Source organism: Pecten maximus, chromosome 4, assembly GCF_902652985.1.
Source record: "Pecten maximus chromosome 4, xPecMax1.1, whole genome shotgun sequence".
NCBI classification, from domain to species: domain Eukaryota; kingdom Metazoa; phylum Mollusca; class Bivalvia; order Pectinida; family Pectinidae; genus Pecten; species Pecten maximus.
This window is the reverse complement of record NC_047018.1, coordinates 21316300-21330419: the sequence shown is the minus strand read 5'-3', so window position 1 is coordinate 21330419 and position 14120 is coordinate 21316300. Positions and strand designations below refer to the sequence as shown.

The 14120-nt window shown below is 33.7% G+C and overlaps 1 protein-coding gene across 32 annotated transcripts in view; it reads left to right on the top strand.

Annotated features, from left to right (window-relative positions):
* The window catches only part of LOC117325482 (trichohyalin-like), a 62893-nt gene extending 56489 nt beyond the window's left edge, over positions 1-6404 (top strand). For 28 of the 32 annotated variants that reach the window (XM_033881712.1, XM_033881731.1, XM_033881711.1 and 25 more), the window contains 6 exons: positions 1271-1417; positions 1994-2053; positions 2430-2488; positions 2821-2907; positions 3334-3415; positions 3929-6404. In XM_033881712.1, coding sequence (XP_033737603.1) covers positions 1271-1417; positions 1994-2053; positions 2430-2488; positions 2821-2907; positions 3334-3412 — 432 coding nt within the window. In that variant the 3' untranslated portion in view covers positions 3413-3415; positions 3929-6404. The other 4 variants (XM_033881732.1, XM_033881725.1, XM_033881710.1 and 1 more) reach the window with 3 other exon arrangements.
* Positions 6405-14120: the final 7716 nt, after the last annotated feature.

Below are 14120 nucleotides of genomic sequence, written 5' to 3'. Positions count from 1 at the left end.
TGGATATTTAGCAAGAACCGCCGAAAGAGAGGAAGAAGGTATTTGGCGATCAAGGTAGTGTGCTTTTTGTATCAAAATACCCGGACACAAGAAAACACATGAATGCGGAAAGAAAGAAAGAGATGCTAAATTACCTAGAGGTATCGAGTGGTCCCCCATGTATAACAGTGTGACGGAGTGGCATCAATGAAATAGCATATTGTGTATTTTGTTTGGACACTTTACAAAATATGTGTTTTTCAAACATACCATTTCTGGTGTTTGTTTTGTTTTTGTTTCATATTTTTTTCTGTTTTAGATATGTTAATGGATGTTAAGTTTAGAATTAAGATTTCTTTGAAGCAAGGTTTTATGGTGTTTGTATGGTCAAGGTTTTTACAATTGTTATGCTGATCAATGTTGATCATGATGTAATATTGCAATAAAATTATATATAATTGAAACATGCTGATTTGCTGTGTGTACTTATAGTGTAACTACATTGTTCATTTGAGTGCTATATTAATACATATTAATGATCATCGTGTTATTTATGTACATACGTATATTGTATTAGTGTACAGAAGTACATTGTGTGTATGAATGTACAAATTTAGAAGTGTTCCGTTATAATAACCTGCTTTGTGTCTTAATGCATGTTTCTTGCATGGTTCGTTTTTAATACCTACAATAATGTAGCTGAAAACTGTTAACATTTATCTTACCATATACTCGCCTCGTGTATGAGGAAACTTAAATGCAAATGATAGAGAGGGATACGTATTTTCATTAGAATGACAAATTATGTAACTGATAATTTTTTGTATTTGAATCACTTGTAGAAGATATTTTATAGTACATGTATATCATTATAGTCTGTAAAATGCTTGTTTAAGACTAATACAAAACCTTTTATCCTCTATACTCGTTATGGACTCCTATTTTCTTTACCTTTATATGTTGTCTGTGTGGTGTGTGCATTATGGTTTTAAATGCTTCATATATGGATCTGCAGTTTCTTACAGGTGACAATTGACATCATAATCATGTCATTGTTATTTTTATTATGAAAAGTGATTTTCAATATCCTTATTCTAATATTTTACAAAGCTTAGATGTATTTTAAGGATGACGGATAGTCTATAAGTTGAATTACTGTTCCTGTTTTTTTCTTGTCACAAAGCGAGTTACACAGATATAAGATCTTAATGCAAGCGGACCAAGAAACAACCGTCGACCTAGAACAAAACAAAATGATGCATTTTCTGTTATTCCATTGACCTTCTTACAGAAAAAGAAATCTGAGGTACCTAGGAGACAAGGGGATCCTTCTATGGACGAAAAGAGCATGTTCTCCGATATGGGTAAATCACAGGAAGCTCACAAACGAAGAATGCATGAGAACGCTAAGCAGGATTACAAGAATTATGTTGATCATGTTAGTATATTATGGCCAATGATGTCTATATAAATGTCATGTTTTTCTTTCTCATGTTTTATAATTAAAGAATTATTTTCCCTTACTTTGTCATTATATTCAAGAGATTTATGAATTTAATATATACACAGCATATGCATGTTTTGAATCTGAAATATTTCATATCATGCTAGAATATCTTTCAATATTGAACTATCGCGTTAAAAGCGTGTGTTGACACAACATTTTGTTTTGAAATTGATTGCGTGTGTATATATCTATATCTTATAACCGTGTGATGTCCTGTTTCTGCTAGACACTACCGTTTTCTGTTATGCTATGGAGTGACACAAGCACATATCTCGCCTTGTATCTTTTAATGTGGAATGCTATTTTGCTTGCATGCAGAACATCCGATTTTCACGTACTGGCCTTCCGTTGTTGAATTACCTCATATATTACACCCGAGGACATATAAGCCATATTGTGATAGACTACTGAGAAAGGAGACGCATAACATAATGTTGAAGGTTATGATAGTAATATTTGGTTTTGTGTTAGTAAAGTGACTAGTACATAATATACGTCTTATTACAGGCCTTCCCAGAAGGTCTGAATAGAGGCCAGCCATCCTTTGCTGCTAGAAAACAGCCACCTGTAAGTCATAGGCTAGAATGAAGGAGGAGGCAACTCTTGTCACAACGTTAAGGAAATGAATAATATCAGATGTGAACTGAGGTTTTGTTCTATGTATTCTTTCTGAAGTTATGAACCATTATTAAGCCGACACTTCATGAGATGGAAAACAATAATGAAAATGCTTAATATTTCTGATATAACTGTGTTCTGGTTGTTTCTATATATCTTTGTTGATGCACTTATCTTCTGCATGTGTGCGCGTATATATTTTTCACTTTGACTTTTGCACGAGTGTGGTTTTCTCACTATTGTTTCAATCTCTGTTGCATGCAGATATCTAGATGTAAATATACATTAATTCTTCCTTTAAATTGTGTACCTGTTTGTAATTCAGGATAGTTGGTATAACGCCCAACCCCCAACACACAGACACTCACCACCTCGTGACTACAGGTACGTTGTGTTATAGCTAAATTACCTGATGACAAGACTTTAGGAACCCACCCCCTAAAGTTTATTGTAAAGAATACTTGCCTTATAAAGTCATTTCACAAAACGTTCATGACAAAACATTAAATAAAGTTGAATATTAAAACATTATTTTGCAATACTGTTGTAAACGTTTGTACTTCACTATTAATTTGATATTCTTAGACTTTTCGAGACACCTTTTGTATATATCAGAAAACAAAAGTTACTGTCATATGTTATAAAAGAAATGTATAATACAAATATATTGTAGTAAAACAGATTTATTTTGATGATCTTATTCAAATATATTGCAGACCAGAACAAAGTAATCAGAAGAGTTACGGTAATGACCCTTACGCCGAACGCTTGGAACAAGCACGAGCAAACGAGGCTATGTACAGGTACGTGCCTTAATACATTTAAAACTGAACCATATGTAAGCTGAATACCAATAAAAGACTATATCGATTTCAAACCAAATTGTACATCAGGGTATCATCAATCCTCGTCATTGTTTAAATGTCATATTATATTTACCTCTCCTGGGTATGCTATACTTGTTTGTCTAGTTGCCCGTCCGCTGTCTAATACTGTACTTCATAACTTATTACCTCCCCTTCATGTTTATATTTACGACATACCATAGTAACATCCAAAATCAATACTAAATCATTAAAGTCACACGTGGTCAGGTTTAAAAACCCGTTTGTATGAACATGAATCCATCAATTGGTCATATATCAATATTGAAGTGTTCGAGATGCTATTTTAATATTTGACGTGTGGTGAGTATAGCTATGTAAGCCCCATTCATTTTCTTTTTCTAGGAGACAAGACCATGAGATGAACGGTCAGGGACAAAGGCATCCCCCACCTAGACAAGAGGCCCCATATGCATTGCACTAAAAGGTAATTGCATACAACGTTTGCCGATTGTTTCTTTCTTATATTGCTAATTTGCATGAACATATTTACGAACCTATCGATTAGTTATGCAATTCTTTGTGTTCATGTTCGATCGTTTTATTTATTCCACTGATAATAATGACCCCGTAAATACCAAATCATTGCATATTATTTCAATATTCGAAAAGTGAAAAAAAACTACACTCGAGAATTGGTTATTATTGGTATCCAGACTGTCAACTTTATTCTGATAAGTAGATTTCTGAAGGTAGTCCGCACTTTTATCGGTTAACATTAAAAATGGCGTCGTTGTGTGTTACTTTTAATTTGTTATTAAGGCTGCAAAAGGATTTAAGTAAAACCAATTTGTGTTGTATACCAAATAGAATAAATAACAGTTATGAACTTCTTTTCATTATGTGTCATAGCACACAAATCGTAGTATACTGGTTAACTCATTTGTAGTACGCTTTTTATTTTGTGTTTTTGTTATGATGTACTATTAACTTGTTACAGGCAGGAAGAAGACGACTTCGCCATACAGAGCTGTAATACAATGTTCATGACATCTATGCAGAGGTATCCACATAGCCCTGATAGACGGGTGGTCGATGTTATCAATATCACTTGTATTAGTGCTTGTAATGCTGCGAATTATTTTTGACGGACATGCATGTGCCGAGCACAACGGGAATCACTTATATATGTATCTCTGTTTAAAGAATTATTTATTCTTAGTCGCAAACTATTGTAAAATATTTTTCTCGTTTTGCTTATGAAATGCAGAACACTGTATAAAATATTGTATAAGAAATCAGTATAGTCGTATATGTGTATCATTCATATAATAACATGTATGTTTCAACACTTCATTTTGTTGTAAATAATCGGATGTTTCAATGTTGCATATTCTAGTTGTACAGTTGATGAATTGTTATGAAATATTCCATTTGCACTATGGTATAGTATTTGCCGTCATATAAATGTAGACCCTAAACTGCCCAAGTTACGTTATTCCATAATGTAACCGTAGTATACAGTATCCCATCATAAGATATAGTGCTGGATGGCTATCGATAAACATTTGATTATTTGTTATTTGTTTTAATTCGCTAACCTGAAGCCATTATCGTCTTTAAAATATAAATTACTCATAATTGTCATTACTAATTTCGAATTTTCGTGGAAATGACAACTATGAAAAAGGATGATTATTCGCACTAGGATTGTCTTATTAAAATCATTACTTTCTCGTTCTAGTAAACGGTTTACCCTCGTAAGATTCGAAGGGCAAACACTAATGTAACTAGCTTGTTTTCATTAAAAGTATGCAAGAGTTTGAGTGAGTGTAGCTTAGATATATATTTCAAATTACTTTTGTTGAAATATGACTGTGATATATAATGCTGTGTTCACTTTCGAGTTGTGTGAATGTGCCTTTCATTTGCCCGTAGGATAGTCATATTACCTTTTGCCCTGGATGGTGTTGACGCAAAGTGTATAGTAGGTAAAATTAGACCATCATAGATCTATAGCTATTTATTGTTATATGTATCTTACGTTGTGTGATATACAAAGACAATGTATATCTATTACTTGTGATAAAATATCATTTAAAATTATGACATATATATGTTCTTTGATACATGTCACGTGTAGGTCGAAATTTATTTTGTGTGTTGTGATATAGCTTATATACCTTGATATATCCTACATATTGATAAATATCATACATATTGTGATATGTATCGTACATATTGTGATATATGTTTAACTTTTGTATTATTTTACGTTTTGTGATATTTATCTTACCTATTGTGAAATATATCACACTATTGTGATATTTATCTTACCTATTGTAATATTTATCATACTATTGTGATATATATCTTACCTATTGGGATATATATATAGTACGTATTGAGAAATCTCTTACGTATTGGGATATATATCATACTATTGTGATATTTATCTTACCTATTGTGATATATATCACACTATTGTGATATTTATCTTACCTATTGTAATATTTATCATACTATTGTGATATATATCTTACCTATTGTGATATATATATATATATAGTACGTATTGAGAAATATCTTACGTATTGTGATATATATCTTATGCATTATGATATATATCCTGCCTAATGTAATATCTTACGTATTTTGAGGTATTATTTATGTATATTATGATTAAATTATATCTTTCATGTTGTGATACAATTCATAGGTATGTAAGATTATATATTATAATATACGTATCATGGTTATTATATACAATGCTGTGATATGCGTCTGTTAAGTTATTTTCCGTCCGTTTAGAATTTAGTTTTTATGTTAACTACACATAAGTGTTATTATATAAATCCATTTTCACATACATATCGCTAGTCTTAAGTTTTTAGATTCATGTTCTATGTTCCTATGTTAAATGCTGGTGATTTTACTTGAAACGACCCCAAATGGCATACACGTTAATCTACATAAGATATTATTTGAATGCGTCTAATATCATTTTAGGAAGTGAATATTAAAGAATATGTAAGCTTAATTTTTATTTTGAAAAAAAAAATTGAAATGGTTTACTCATACAGTGAACAACAAACACGAAATCCTTTTAAACGACAAACTAGCGCTTTTTGACGTGTCTTGTTTCACATTTAGTTAGTTCACAAAAGCGATGTTTTAACATTTTGATTAATTGGTTCGTTTTAAGTATTATCAATATTTGTTGTTAGTTATTTTGTCAAACTCGATTTTTAAGAACAGGACTTCACTTTAAAAAAAAATCTGATAGGAATACTATATCCAATCCTTGTCTGTCGACTTTAAGTGCTGGGAGAGGGAATTTGTTGAGAGAATATACAGTGTTTTGTATATTATATAACTTATTTTGTATTAAGAAGACTATACTCTCACCTATGTGATACATTTGAACTATTTTTAGAAGCTTGTATTTCTCAAAAATAAATAAGCTTCCAAGCTTATATATTTGTTTTCTCTTATTTTTCGAATTCATATGAACCATTCGCATAGTATGAAGATAAACTTTTTTCTTTAAAAAGGTATACGTGTAATATACCAATACTAAATTTGTTCAGACATAATTCATGATTGAATCTGCATTTTTTGATATCTTTAAAAATATATAGTCCTGTCGAAGGAAATCACGAAGATAGTCGAATACACATCTAGACAATATATTGATAACAACATATCTATCAGATACAGTTTAAGAGGTACACGATCAACATTTCACAGACAACAACAGATAAATCAGATACTGTTTAAGAGGTACACGATCAACGTTTCACAGACAACAACAGATAAATCAGATACTGTTTAAGAGGTACACGAACAACATTTCAGACGACAACAACAGATAAATCAGATACTGTTTAAGAGGTACACGATCAACATTTCACAGACAACAACAGATAAATCAGATACTGTTTAAGAGGTTCACGAACAACATTTCAGACGACAACAACAGATAAATCAGATACTGTTTAAGAGGTACACGATCAACATTTCAGACAACAACAGATAAACAGATACTGTTTAAGAGGTACACGATCAACATTTCACAGACAACAACAGATAAATCAGATACTGTTTCAGAGGTACACGATCAACATTTCACAGACAACAACAGATAAATCAGATACTGTTTCAGAGGTACACGATCAACATTTCACAGACAACAACAGATAAATCAGATACTGTTTAAGAGATACACGATCAACATTTCAGACAACAGATCAGATGCATTGTACATTTAAAGTGTCTATTTAAAGGCATCTCACGCACAAATATATATAAATATATAGTTTATAGATGAAAAGACGAATAACTGCAAAAAGGATTGGAATCTTTCAAAACTTTTTAAATGACAGATTCGATCAATCGCCCTCAGATTAACGGAAACCTGCGTAAGACCATTTATATGTTTTAATAAGAGTAAACAGAATGTACTGACATTCTTACACAAGAAAGGAAAAATATATAAATCATTAACGCTACGTTTATTTAGACTATTATTTCAATAAAATTATGTTTTGTATTGGTAGGAGTTATCTCCCCTGAAACACTGATTTTGGAGACTGATATTCTTAAAATAAATCACTGAACAAATAAGTAATAGAGCCTTATTTGCTTTCTATTAAACTATTCATTTAAGTTGAATGCCTCAGGTTAATCCAGTTTAATTGATCTTTTACCTCATAATCTAGATGACTTTTATCAGAACGCCAACACGGCATAGCAGTTAGGTTTGGTAGACATTTGGCTATTAACTAGAATAATAGCCTGGTCGTCAAATGGCTAGTGATACAGCATATTTCCTTACTAACATGTTATTATGACCTCTCTGGTGCAGAAATCAGGTCGAAATCGACGATCCATGATTTCTTCCGCAGAATATATAGTCAGTAAGTCATTCTATAATCCATGGGAAATAACTTTTTTTTTATTTTTTTTGGGACAAGTAGAAATAGTTTTTCCCCTCCTTTATTTTCTATAGATATATGAAAGTACACATATCACAATATACAACACATCTGATACATGTTATTCGGTTTTCGACATTGATGTAACCAATAGATGCTTGCTTTTTGAAAGATGTGACCGTATAACAAGCTATATGTCAATGTCTATTGGGTTATATAAGTCTTTTATGACCAGAACAGGACATTTTTAATTGTATACCGTTTCACACTTAATTTAGCATATTTGTACGATTATTGACTATGGTAATATATCAGTGTCTTCAGTAAACAAGTTCTGTGGAATACAATGTCGTTTAGCCATCTCTGGCGCCATAAAGTTCGCCGGTGTGAGAAAAGACGTCATGTGAGCCTAGTTTGGTAAAGATGGTGTTTTGATTCGCAATACCAATTTGATTCCCCGTCCGATATAACTGCCATGTAGATATGATAGCAGAGAAATATAGTAGAGATATATCTATACTAGTGTGTTGGTTAATAGTACACACACATCTACACGGTTAAGTCAATTAAGGACTCACAAAATGTAAAGGAGAAAGCAAATCAAGGAACGGGATGCCATGGGCAATAGTATAAGCAGTCAACATAAGTTTTGATTGAACGAAAATATATCATTGAGTCATCTACAAAAGGAAGGGTGCCACAACTCGGGGATCATACTGTATGCAAAGTACCTCCCTGCAAAAGACTATGTTTATGATTGATGGGCCATAGAATGGCACCAATTGTCACTCGTTCTTTTAGAAATTAATTTTATCTAATACTTCAGATCTCTATGTCCATGGTTACAACCACGCTATATGATAAGCACGATGATTTAAATTTCATAATTGTTGACTTTCCAATTCTTGGTAGTAACATCCCTGTTTCCCCTACATATGATATTTACATGCCCAAGTTGATTTCATATTTAAGTACGTGGAAGACTACTAACGGAAAACATAACCACACAAGGTTTCGAGAGATTCAGGTTGATGAATAACACGGGGAAGTTTTATGGTTGGCCACAGGCGTCTTCACCTGGTTAGTATTTATAGAAAAATATTAGCCCCTTCTCCTACTATATCAACAAGGTGTATCACTTTAAGGTCTGATGATGCATCGACTGTGGAAGTGAAAAGGGATATCTATCTTAGAGCTGTTTTAAAACTGGGAGTCTGGTTGGTCGATAGTTAGTATTGTTTACAGAGTTGTCGACCAATCCGGTTGTTTGTTGCAAAACCGCTTTATAGTAGATAGCCGCCACACCACCCAGTTTAATCCTTTTATAACATTAAAGATGCCAAGTTTGATTGTTTAATATAATCGCCTATTGTTTAACAGAAATCTTTAAGAGAACGAATGGCACAAATTAGTTATGGCAAGGATATCCATCTGTATAATGCCGGCTTAATGTTCATGCTCTTTATCTGTTACACAGATCAACACCAACCATGTTTTCCCTGTTGTGCTTTACAATACTGATATTACCTGGTATTGGTGGCACACTAGTTATATAACATGAATGACGTAAGATATTGACAGCATGGGAATATTACTTGACAGGACAGACTAGTAAGGTAATAAACAAATACTAGTCCAGTATGGCTATATTCGATTGAATTTGTTTACTTGTTGAATTTAGTGTAAATTTCAACTAATAATTAGATCATATATATAGAATGAGCCTGACCGACTATCTATCCGGTTATATAGACATTTTGTATCATCAGCATTTTAATGTGGGTAGGTGTCCATACTCATTTCGTTTATATTATATGTGTGATGGTTTATTTGAATATTCATGACTAAATAGACATTGATACCCCTGCGTATTAATATGATTGGAGTTTTCTTTGGTTTCTACATGTCAGCCGTCTTCTTTAAAATTATATCAGGAGAATATGGTGAATATAAAGGTGGCAGTGAACGCCTACAGTTGGAAGCTTTATCCTTGGGTGGCGTTAGTGAGTAACAATACAGAATAGAGTCGAACGTACTTTTCATAAGGCTGGTATTGGTTCAGGGCGCCTTGTGAGGGAGGATTACGGAGTGTCTGACACAATAAACCGTATATCCGTCATTGATTTTCCTATATTAGCCAAACGGATATAGAAAAGGGAAAGAAAACAAACGCATGATAAAACAGACACGGAAACAGAGAGATGAACAGAAAGTAGACACATGAGAGAGAGAGAGAGAGAGAGAGAGAGAGAGAGAGAGAGAGAGAGAGAGAGAGAGAGAGAGAGAGAGAGAGAGAGAGAGAGAGAGAGAGAGAGAGAGAGAGAGAGAGAGATGAGCAGCGTCTGAACATTGTATTTCATGTATATTGAGTTTTACTATTAATTTCATATCAACTGTATTGTTGCTTTGGGGACTCTTGGTTTATTTAAAGAAGTGACATGCTCTAGGTTATGTGTTTCTCTATACGTGACATGCTTTAGGCTTTTTGTTTCTCTATAAGTGACATGCTCTAGGTTTTGTGTTTCTCTATAAGTGACATGCTCTACGTGTTTGTTTCTCTGTAAGTGACATGCTCTAGGTTTTTATGTTTCCATATAAGTGATATACTGTGGGTTTTTTTTATTTCGCTATACATGACATGCTCGAGTTTTTTTTGTTTTTTTGTTTTTCTCTCTATAAGGGACATACTATAGGTTTTTTGTTTCTATAACAGTGCCATACTCTAGGTTATTCGTTTCTCTATAGGTGACATACTCTAAGGTGTTTATGTTTCTATACAAGGAACATACCCTGGGGTTTTATGTTTCTGTATAAGGGACATAATATATGTTTTGTTTCTACATAAGTGTCATGTTCTAGGTTTTTATGTTTCTATTTAAGTGACATACTGTAGTTTTTGTTTCTATATAAGGGACATACTGTAGGGTTTTATGTTTCTATATAAATGACATACTCCAGTTTTTTGTTTCTACATAAGGGAAAGCTCTAGGTTGATACTTCCTGTATTGAACTATAGACTCTCCGTTCATTACTTTCTTTTTTCACTGGTTTATCCATTAGAAACGGATATTTTTCAAGAGAGAAATACAAATCTTTATATATCAAGGAAAAGGTTTATGTACAACACGTATACAACATTTACGAAAGAACTTCATATTTAGAAGACTAAAGTACATCCGGGTAATGTAGTCAGTTTGCTATTCTGTGTCTGTAATTTGTAACCTCACTAATATGCCTAATGTTGCTTCACAGATGTAATCATCAATCCTCTCTTGCTCAGAGTTGTCCCAACCGAAACATTTTATTATATCATACATTTGATTCCTCTAATGAAAAAACGACACAATTAATTAATATAAGGCGAGCTAATTCCTCCGATATGATCAATCGTCACAAGATTGCACTTTTTATCGTAATAATACATTGTTAATTGCAACTAATACTTTAATTCGATTCGTTTTCTTTATAACATCCCATGTAAAGAGTAACAATTAGCGACTGTTGAGACGTAATAGCAATGATTTAAAACATAACATTGGGGCTTCTTCGCGATATCCTATCAAAATAGGGATTTGTAACATGTTTCAGTTTTATTGGATTATCAGAGAATCAAAGCTATTGAAGTCATATTTCATTAACATTTGACTATTTTATATTCAGGAAGTTATTATTGAAGTATGAACTCCGTCCCGACTTATTGTGCTCTATTGTCTCTATTGTGCCGCCATAATATAACCCACATCATCACGTGTTTACTACGCTTCGTTATCCGAAAGGACTATAACAAAAACGGTTAGAAGGTGTTTTAATCAGATTAACACCACAATTCTTTAACAAAAACTGTTAGGAGTTATGGTAGTGTAAACACGGCAATACTATACGAAAAACAGTTAGAAGGTGTTATGATAAATAATTCGAGGAGAAACGTATTTATCCCATAACGACCTTTGTTTCACACCTGATATGGCACGCGATACAATTCTAGCAGTGTGTTATTGTTTTTGTTTACACACCGCGGTGTAAAACCACTGTCTAAGCCTCCGATTGGTCATTTGTGAACCCCAGCAAATCTCATTGGCTAACCTCTGGCCTTTGACCACGGATTATTCTTACTACTCTCACTTATTCTTCTTTGTCGTTTGTCTTCAAAAATCAACATGGACACGTTTTGTTGATTTGCCGGTGGTCAGCATTAGCATAACTGGGTGAGGGATGTCCTCATGGTATTGTCGATTAATCTGGGGTTTGAATCGTACGAAATATAATTTGATGATGGTAAAATAGACGATGAACGGAAACGAGATATTGCATCAATTATAGCTAACCAAAACTGACACCCCGCCTTCCCCTTGATTCTCGATATGTATTGGACCCCGATAACCATGAATGAATTATCAAAATAATGAACAAATGTAATACAAAGTGGTTAAATCGCTGTCCCTAATTGTAGCCTAATTGTTAATTGTGAATGAAACGGTCGTGGCATCTAACGTAGGCCTAGGTCTAACGCTTAGAGTTTCCCTTTTGCTGGTACAGTAGTTGTTAATGAAAAAAAAACACTTTCTTTTCATTCCGCTTCCCTTTATTACGAATACATATCCCAAACATAGAAATGTAAAAATCATTTTGGAGCGTTTGTCTCGTGTCAGTAAACTTATGATTTTTCGTGTGAACACACTGACAAACGTGAACTACATTATTGTTCAGCACTCCAGCTCGGTTTCCGAAGTGACAAACGTGAACTACATTATTGTTCAGCACTCCAGCTCGGTTTCCGAAGTATTTGTTGAAATGCACGGTGTCTTGAATGAAAAACATGCATATTGAACATTTAACATCACAACAATCAGTAATAGCATACCTACGAAATCCAGGAAAGGACCGATACTTGAATCTGACAATGATCAGTCTAATATTCAGCGGTGACGTGCGACTTCGCGATGACGGTGTCGTCTTCGAATATATTTGTCATTTAATCAAGTTACCTATTAATAAATCCTACCGACACAAGGATTGTCAAACTAATTTTTCGTTTTGTAAATTAAATAATTTACAAATATAGTACAGAAGATATGAGTCGTGCATCCAAAATAGATTATAAGCTTTCGTTCATAACTAGCTATATTTTGTCGGGTAGTAATTTGGTTCACACAATTTAGTTGCTACGTTGGGAGAATTTGAACTTGACAAGCTTACATTTGTAACTAAAGAAGTTATGGGATAAACAAGTTCCCCGACTTGTGACGATTGTTTATCATTTTTACCCAACTCTCGTTAGTTAATTTTCTAATTTTGAAAAGATACTCGCTAAAGCTGGTGTCTTTTCAAAAGTAGAAAATTAATTATCTCGAGTTGGATAAAAATGATAAACAATCTCCACTCGTTGGGGAACCTCTATTTGTCTAATTGGTGTGTAGATGTAGTTCCTTGTAGAGTAATGATGTAAAAAAAGAGTTATACAGAAGATAGACCAAGATGATATTACCTTCTAATATAAACTGCGAGTTAGAGAGGGACATTGTCAAAAGGGTTATGTGACTTGGTGTTTCGTTTCTACCTACTCAGTACTGGTATTAAACAAAGGATACATGATGAAACCGTCTCCAGGAACTCGAGGCCGGAACCTTCTCTACCAGAAAATTTTACTGGCTAAGAAACTGGCTCTACTTTTTATTGACACTTCGAACAATTGCCGAAATTCATGTTTATTAGCGATGTGTAACGTACTGGAAATATCAAAAGCTTCATTATCAATCAGTCAACCGTGACGACTGACCCGACCCCTTACTAGATACTTGGGCGGAGTTTTGAATGCACCGCGCTGCTCAAACCAACATGACGTATTTTCGAAAGCAATACTTCCGTTCGTATGAGACAAGCTATGTCATCAATTCGGCAAAGGGAGACATTTCTATTAGATCGACATCCGGCTGCGGTAGCATGTAGTGTTTCCCAAACTATTGCGGACCCACACAACCCATGTGAATCCTCCAGGACCATCTGATGGCGAGTCGTTCAACATGGCCATGGCTGTATTTCAAGTTCATAATTCACCCCTTTATTCAGTAACATCGGGCCCAGTTCCTCAAATGACTAACACCTCTGATGAAAAACAACACCATTCTTAAAGCAAATCATCCCCCTCTTCTAATTCGTATTGAAGGCTCAAGGTGTTGCACAAAGGCAGCGATGTAACAATTTCAACGACAGAGGTAGTCTTCGTGTGAAATGTAACAGTCTCCGTGTGCGTTAAGC